Source organism: Calypte anna, chromosome 3 (assembly GCF_003957555.1).
Source record: "Calypte anna isolate BGI_N300 chromosome 3, bCalAnn1_v1.p, whole genome shotgun sequence".
Classification (NCBI taxonomy): Eukaryota; Metazoa; Chordata; class Aves; order Apodiformes; family Trochilidae; genus Calypte; species Calypte anna.
This window is the reverse complement of record NC_044246.1, coordinates 41,227,084-41,235,996: the sequence shown is the minus strand read 5'-3', so window position 1 is coordinate 41,235,996 and position 8,913 is coordinate 41,227,084. Positions and strand designations below refer to the sequence as shown.

At 39.3% G+C, this 8,913-nt stretch overlaps 1 protein-coding gene across 1 annotated transcript; it reads right to left on the bottom strand.

Annotated features, from left to right (window-relative positions):
- Positions 1-209: 209 nt before the first annotated feature.
- On the bottom strand, positions 210-8,546 carry ETAA1 (ETAA1 activator of ATR kinase). The gene is made up of 6 exons (XM_030447480.1): positions 8,284-8,546; positions 7,217-7,354; positions 6,860-6,936; positions 5,189-5,307; positions 2,717-4,863; positions 210-749 (listed from the first exon to the last, which is right to left on the bottom strand). Exons 1-6 carry the CDS (start codon positions 8,486-8,488, stop codon positions 634-636), a joined length of 2,802 nt encoding a protein of 933 aa, XP_030303340.1. The 5' UTR covers positions 8,489-8,546; the 3' UTR covers positions 210-633.
- Between the last annotated feature and the right edge of the window lie 367 nt (positions 8,547-8,913).

The window sequence follows — 8,913 nt, the reverse complement described above, 5'->3', positions numbered from 1 at the left end:
AATGACATAAGCTCCCTTTAATTAGATTGGTAATGCATATTTAGAAAAAAGTGGTCCAATTTTTTCAGCTAGGGTATCTTGAACTCTTTAAGAAGAGAATTTAAAAAACAATAAAACAATCAAATCAAATATCCTTCCCAGGATGCTTTTTCACATTATGAAATTTTATATTAAATTCTTCATTCACTATGTACAATTCTTACCTAAGGTAATAGTGACAAACTGAACACACTTTTGAAATCCTGTTCATTTCCATTAGTTTTCTGATGTTGAATGCCTTCCAGATTGTACTTTCTTTAAATGAAAACTTAAAAACTTCTTCTACCTGAGAGCAGATGTTAGTATTTCTCAGTCTGGATGTACTTCAGGGTCTTCTTATAGATTACAATACTGGCAATAAAAGAAATACAGCCGAAACAAATGCAGTCTGGTTTTGGCATCTTACACTTACGTGTGTATACAAACACTTTAGACTAAATACTATTGATTATGATTCAGGTCAAGATTTTTTCCAATTAAGAAACAGAAAAAGCTTGCTGTCAGTAGCTGTTAACAGAATTTTTAAAGAGTCTTCCAGCATTACAATATTCCCTTCCCAAAAACTTACTCCACAGACAAAAATAAACTCCAAATTCAAGCGTCTTTAAATAATGCCTGCATCCTGGATTTCCTTCGTGCAAGAGCTTCCTGTTTCTTTCTTTCAATCTCTTCTTGAGAACATTTTCTATTTTTTTGTTCCACCATAGACACTGTAAACAAAAACATGTATTAGGAACCTTCAAGTTTTTTCAATATGCATTTTAAGTTAGCTTTTTTCAGTGTTTGAAGATCTATGGCAAGAGCACACTATTCTGACATGCCAGGCACCCAAGTTAAAAATGGCTCATCTATCCTGTCCCCAAGGCAGGAAGGGGGCTAAGATACATGACCTTTGTAGTGCTACTGATTACTACCTCCCAATGAAGATACTGGGATGCAGACATTTGCTTCAAGGAAATTTTACTTGGCTGCCCTTCAAGTGAACTTTGTGACATCGGGAGTCAACACAGGAGATGGTGATGGGTTAAGAAAATTAAGGCTATCAGACTGAAAAGGGCTCTACAATTTAGGGAGTTAGGCAGAAATATGGGCATGGAGATGGTATAGACACAGGGGTCAGATACAGTACAGGTGTCACACAAATAAAACCAGAAAGGTTGAAAAAAGGTCAAAAGTAGCAATAAAAATTGACAGAGGAGACAAGAACATGATAGCTAAGCATAATATTTTATATGTTGTGCTACAGAACTATAAATTCCCATACAATAAAATCTTGACCTCACTGGAACCGACAAAAAAACTCTATGTCAAGATTTTTGCCATTTTCTTATACCACTTTCCAATTACTGTATTTTTAATAAGTAGTCTTTCAAAGTGCATAAATAAAACAAGGGGTCTTTTTGCTTCTTAAAAAAAGAAATAGTGTCCATGAAAAATTACTTATTGGTTTTTGAAAGGACCACTTAACATTCACCTTTTGTTACAGTAATGTCCTTTCACCAAAAATTTAAGATGAGGACAGTTGTGGATCACCTGTAAAGAAAACCTATGCTATTCCTTTTCACTCCTTTTCTCTAGAATATACAACAGAATGACTAGTTATCTCTCTTCTCCCTTCCCCATTAACATCTGAAATTGCTACTTTCCATTTATCTGCTGCTTTGCTGGGGAAGAAACACAGATGAAATACTGATTCTTCAAATAATACTGGCTGACAGTTTGCAGGAATTTTTGCTGTTGCTTAGCAGTGCTTCCTGAAAATTGAGGCTCATATAGTACACTTTGAGGACACATTTTACCAAAATTAGTATTGATTAAAACTTCAAGCCATGAGATCAAGTAAAAACAAGACTGATTAGCACTTGACTGGTTCTACATTCTCTTAGCAAGTAACACCAATGAATGGAAAATTACAGAGTACTCCTGGAAAAGTGAGTGACCCTCCCTCTAGTTAAAGGAAATGTTAGTGTTTAGACTGATAACACAAGAATATTTCATTGACAATTTCAGCCAGAACAATACAGGCCAAAGTTTCAGAAGTGTCTAGTTTCTAACTGTTCCATATTAAACAAAAATAATAAACAAATTTCTGTATCATTTGCTGCCTTCTTTCCTTGCCCTACCATTAAGAGGGGCTTTATGAATCAGGTCTAAGAGAAGTAATTCTTCACATTTTTCAAGATGAAGTGTAAATTAAAGCACGGATTCACACTACCAACGCTTATTGCATATCAAATATATCATATTTGAATATATATAATATACATATTATATATTTTTTTTTTCTTTGAATGTAAAATACATCATACATCATAGAGTAGTACTTCTAGATACCAGTTTAAGAATACGCTATGCTATGCAGACTGCTGCAGTCAGCCTATACCTGATCCTAGTGATTGCAAGTGTGTACGGAGAAAGAGTGTGAAGTACTCAGAGAAGTAGAATGAAAATGTGAAACAGAATAAACTGCAGAAATTCAAAAGATGTATCACAACCATTTTGTTATGGACAAAACCCCCTCCAAATTCTCATCAGATAATTTACTTAAGCTTAAACTGAATAGATAAATATTGAAGCCCATTGTAAGTCTGAGTACAGTATACATTTCTCTGACTTTCTAGTTACAGTAAGAAAACCAGCAAAAACAGTCTAACAGTTATTCAATAAAGACAAATACCTGATGTAGGTAGTGCAAAAGACTCTGAAAGATGCCTCTTGAAAGGTAGTTTCTTATTGTCAAGCTTGCTGTGTAAAGTCACATTCACCTGATTCTTGCTTTCTTCCAAACCCTGAAGAGTAATTCCAATGCCAGAATGAATCCCTGGATTTTCAGACTGTACATGAAGAGCACTTTGAGAACTGTTAGTCTTTCGGAACTTAAACTTTGAAGGCATAAGTGATGTTTTGTTTCCAGAACTGTTGTTTGGCATCTTTCCCATATTACACAAAAGATCTGGATTGTCTAATGTTTTGCTACTAACAAGGTTTACTGCATTAACAAGACTTTTTTCAGAACCAGTCTGTCCTGCTGGCACAGAATTTGACCTGTACCATTTTCCTGAAACAGTCTTTGTAGAATCTTCAGAAGCAGCTTGATGACAGTTTGTAGACAGTGTGTATTTACACTCCATAGGAGGACCTGAGATCAGAGTTACAGAATTTGAAACATTTTTACAGTTCACTAGATGATCTGTTGTGGCCAGCCCACGTGTAACCTTTGATGAATTCCTACAGGAATCACTTAGTGAGACAGTATCCTGTTTTGCATTTGCTATTTGTGCCAAGAGGCAATCAGGTAGTCCTTGTTTAGGTGATGGGAAGCTGTTATCAGCATTTGATCTGGAATTGATACTGGCTCCTTGAGAAGGTTTAGCTCTTTCATTTCCTTGTTTAACCTCCTGACTCTGAGTCTGCTTTTCTATATCATCACACACCTGATACAACAATTCATCATCTTCACAGTTTGTATCCCAAAGACTGTCGGATTCACAAAACATATCTAATACTTCATCAGAGAATTTTGGTTCCTTCCAGTCATCAAATGACAGAGGACATTTCTTTGGTGTTTCAGTATGATTTAAGTGACCTGTATGAGCTTGTTTAACCACTTTAGTTAGATCATTAGGTTTCATGCTGGTAGAAACACTGGATGACTGACAGAAAATGGGTAAGTTATTGCCAGGTTTTTCAATCCGTTCTTTATGAGGACTAGATCTTGAAGGAATAAGAGGAAGAGGATCACCTTTAGGCTGAATAGTTTCATTTCCGTTCTTAATTTGAGATTGTGCTGAAACGGGAATATAATTCAAATCACTGTTTTGAGCACTCTTCCAAATAGAATTTATTTCATCTGGCTTAGCATCACCTTTGCAATGAAAGGCTATAGTCTCTGTGTCTGAGTTTTCTGTCTTAGTATATGGCTTTTGTAAAGATAGAGATTTTGCAACATTTTGTGTGATTTTACTAGAATGTTTCAAAGGTGAAAACTGTAAACTGTTAGATTTGTGTACACTTCCCAAATAAGTTACTGAATTACAACTACTTCTTTCCTTTGTTCTGTTACTATCACTGAAACCCTGCACAGATGGATTTGTAGGAGTAGGTGGTGCTTCTTCAGTACTTAGCAATTCAGGATTTTGGGTTATTTGCATCACAAAAGAGTCATCTGCCAAAAAATCTGTATCCCAGTCATCAAAATCATCATTAACTACTCCAGCAAGCTTACTGGAGACAACAACTTGTGTCTTCAAAGAACTAGGATTTTTTCTTGTTACCATGTGAGTATCAGGTTTTGGAAAAGTCTGGTTCCTGCTTTCTAGTGCACATGGGGTATCTTTTTTATTTGCCTCTGAACTATCATGTTGCTTATCTTCAATTTGCTCAGGAAGCCGTTCCTCTTCCAAGGTGCTTTTATTTTCATGGAAACTGTTATTTAAAGAAATGGTTGATAGTTCTTGGCTCAACCGTCCACTACACTTCTGTGTAGAGCAGTCAAAAAGAGCATGAAGGGCTATTTCAGCCTCAAGGTCTATAGACTTTTGACTGTTAGAGTGACAGGGTTCTGCAGCAGGGATGCCAGTGCTGTGTCCAACTGGTTTCAGGGACAGAGCAGTATCTATTTCAGAAATGTCACCATAGAGGGATTTCAGGTTCTTCATATTTCCTTCATCTTTAGAAGGATTTAAAGACTCTGAGGCCGTCTGGATGAAGTCATGACCAAGCTTGTCCTGTTCCTGAACAGCATCTAGCTCTACTAGATTTTTATCAAATTCCTTAGCCAATTTCATTAGTTCTTCCTCAGGATTTTTTTTTATTTTAATATCTCTAGATTAGGAAAAAAATACAGAAAGGAAAGTCAGACCTACTGAGAAAGTTTAGCCAAGCTCAATAACACGACCATATGAACTGTTGATTCTCTAATTAACAACTAGAGAGAATATGACGGAACCCAACTGTGTTCAGTGTGCAGTCAGCACGCAATCATTTTGATAATTCCCAATAAACACCCCATTAAGAAGAGATAAGCCCAAAGTTAAAAGCATTCTGTATCCTAATATACAATTACATGGCTCACTGTACATAAAGGAACACCACAAACCCTTGTTCATGAGAGTCCAGCTGTTATGGGCAAGGCAAAACTGTTACTTACCTTGTACAACTTAATTTTGTCCTCAGTCTCACTTTTACTGCTCCAGGTGTACAGGGAATAGCATCCTCACCAATCCATGTCCCTAAAAGGGAGCCTTCATTACAGGCTGCTTTTTCATCCTGAATGATTAGATTTGTAATGCTTAGTAATTTGACTTCAGGTAAAGATTGGACTAGATGCACACCTTGCATTAAAGTTGCTAAACCAATCAAACCGGATCCAATCTTCTGACAGCTATGAGCTAAACCAGTACAAGCTAAATGAGATTACTGCAACATTGTCTGCTGATAGTTACACTTAAGAGTGTAGCACACTTTAATTATATCAATTTAAAGCACGAACTTTATTAAATTAACTGATTTTTCCTTTGGTGCTCAAATCTTATACTCTGTTTACTTCAGGTTTACACATATTCTGCAATATATGTAACAAACTGTAATCTAGTTCAGTATACTACTAAGAAGCTACCTGAATTCAACTGTATTTATCTGCTTAAAGCAGCATTAAGAGATTAGAGAACTTGAAATAAACTATATTCTATATGCTTCCAGGAAAAAATTCTTCTTCCATTAAAACTCATTTATACAAGGAGCCTTTAAACAGAAACAAGTGAAGTTTAGAAATTAAATGAACTGTGCTTTAAAACTTCAAAGTTTAGGATTGGGTTTGAATTCTGGAATCTAAGAGAGAAAACAATGTAGCAGTAACCTGTGTAGAGAGCTAGAGCCATGTGTTGGATTGAGAAATTACTGCAATCTAAACTTTAAAAGTAGAGTAGTCTGAGGTAAATTCTCTTCCCCCCCCTCATCCCCCAAAGGAAAAGGAACATGAGTAACAGATAGTTGCAAATCCAATCTAGTACTTACATTTATAACAGAGCTGTAATAATTTAAAAGAGAGAAAGTGGCATCCCTTATCAGTTATTTTCCAATTCTTATGTATATTTTTTCACAAATATGCCAAATAGTGAATACATTTTACATGGCCCTGTCAAATAAGCACACATATTTTGCAAGCTAAATACTACAGAAGTAGTTTAGGAATAACAGGTTCTTTTCTTGCAATTAGTAAAAGACAAATGATAAGCCAACACTGTATTATGTTCCAGGCTATGGACATCAAGTTTACAGTGAGAGGTAGTTTTTAGGGTAAAATGGCAAATTATTAGAATTAGGAAACAAAGTTACTATCTTTATAGTATCATGAAGTATCTCTCTCATCTGAGTCTTGTTCTTGTGCTTCATCAGTCATTCATGATCATTCAAAATGCTTAAAAACAACTGCAAAGTAAATCTAGTATGTGAAGAAACTCTTACCTTTTAACAGAGGAGTGGATTAAGGATAAACAAACTCAACAGACCCCTAAGACTAAGGGTAGTAATTTGAATTCTGAAAGGAAAACTTTCTAAAATTGAGCTTTTGCAAGTCCACTTTCTTAATACATCTTTCTTAATACATGCCTTTTTACAGCATCCTTGACTCACAAAAGCAACCATCAAATATTACGTTTTTAATTTTAATTCAGTCCAGTTTTATGGGCACGTTACTCATTTTCTGCACACCCAATTCTTGCTGTGTTCAAGAGACTACTGCAACTAAAATTGAGCCTTCACTAAAACTGAATGCCGAATATGTTTACAGCATACACAGAGCATAGGAAGTAATAATTACCTGTGGAGCAATACGATTTACAATTTCTGAAATTTCTACTGCACATCTCCTGGTAGACTGTTTTGGTTTTCCATTGCCTATGAAAGCAAAGCAAAATAACCTTCTTAAAAACAGCAAAACAATTCAATTTCAGAGTGCATTTATAGCTCAAATTAATCAAATACAGGTGCTAAAATCAGAACTCAATTCAGCACCACATTGAAAAATTAATGGGTTTTTAATAATAAAAAAAACCCAAACAACCCCAATAATAGAAAGGGGAAAGGGACCTTTTTAAAAGAAATTTTATAACTTTTAGTACATTCCCACTGCATACCTCAAATAGGTGCCCTGAAGACTGAGTTTTGTAAGTATTACCTAGTGTATGTCCAATTGGTGAATGAGGATCCCAAAAGATTTCTTGCTGTATATCGGTGTCATTAACAGGAGAGCTGAAAGTAGGTATTCGGGATTTCCTACTCAGAGATCTCTTTGGTGTTTTATGTAAAGATGACTCTGTGTAAACAGAAAGATGATTCTTTTTAAAAGCCAACAAATACGAGGCCAAAATAAATCAAAACATAATAAGGGAAAGTCTTGAAGAAGGTGCTTTAGGTGTCTTTTAAGGGTAAAAATCAAGTTCATACTCATCAACATTCTTTTACTTACAACAGGAATATTGTCTGCACCTGTACATTTAATACAGAATACCTTTGTCAGTGACATCACCACAGAGATAACAGCATTACATGATACTGACACCTATATGCTAAGAATCTGATGGTAAAGATGAGAACTGTCAATTCTCCTACTTGAGACACTATTGATTACAGCTTACACGAGGAGGAAAATTATGTATACCTATATGGCAGAATATTTTGCATTCTGGCTTGTTCCATCTCTTTCACCCAGACTCTGATTTGGATCACAACTTTAATGGGCTCCCAAGGTGTTCTGGGTCACAACCTACCCGAGTCTCCACTAGACCTTGTTTAACTAGGCCTGTTAGAAGCAGGAATACAGCTATTCACATCCAGCTTGCAGCTGTCTCCTATCAGTAAAGCTGAACCGAACACCCTATGCAAGGCTCAAACTCTGCCCTTTAGAAAATGACGTTACAGGTGTGGAAGCCAACACAAATAATTTCTAAAGATGCAGTGATCATGTGCGGAGCAAATCTGAGGAGAAGCTTGGCACCTGAGGGCTCAGCAGGGCCTGCCTTTATCCTCTACCCGAGGGGATCAGCGTTCTGAGTCAGTTCTCGGTATCAGCCGCGGGAAGATGCTCTCCATCCCTCCCTGACAAGAGGATCCTTCCCACGCACACGGCGGGACACAGCGGGGGTTTACACCGCACCGGCCCCTCCTCACGGGCAGGCTGCGCTTCCCCCAGCCCTCCGGGGAGGGGCGGGCAGGGCAGGAGCCCCGGGGCCGCTCCCGCTGTACCTGCAGCGCCGCGCACCGCCACCACCTCCCCCGCGGGCAGGCCTCGGCCTGTGCCACCGGCCGCCGCCTCCTCCTCCTCCTCCGCGGGGGGTTCCGGGGGCCGCCGCCGGGTGAGCTGCTGCTGCTGTTGCTCCTCGCCGCCGCCGCCGCGCCTCTTGAGGGCGGCGGGCCTGAGGCTGGGCCCCTTCCTCCGGCTACCGGGCATAGCGTACGCTGCGGCAGCACCGCATCAACCCCGCCGCTGCCGGCGCCGCCATGTTGCCGGGGAGTCCGCCGTGCAGCCGCCCATTGGCCGCCGCCGCGACGCCTCGGGCGCTCATTGGGCCGGGACGGCAGGGGCGGGTTGGCGGACGCGGCAGAGAACTGCGGCGGCCCCTCCGCCTCACCGACAGTGCCAGCCCCTCCTTCCCCTCCTTCCCCTCCTTCCCCTCCTTCCCCTCCTTCCCCTCCTTCCCCTCCTTCCCCTCCTTCCCCTCCTTCCCTCCCTCGCTCCCTCGCCCGCCCGGCAACTTTCCCATCTGAATATCGTTCCGTGGGCCGTCCCGCCATTAACGCGGTCAAAACCTCTACTCGAGTATTTCAGGGAAAAAAGAACGAAGGCCGCTGCCAACAGCGGGGTGGGTGTGGTAG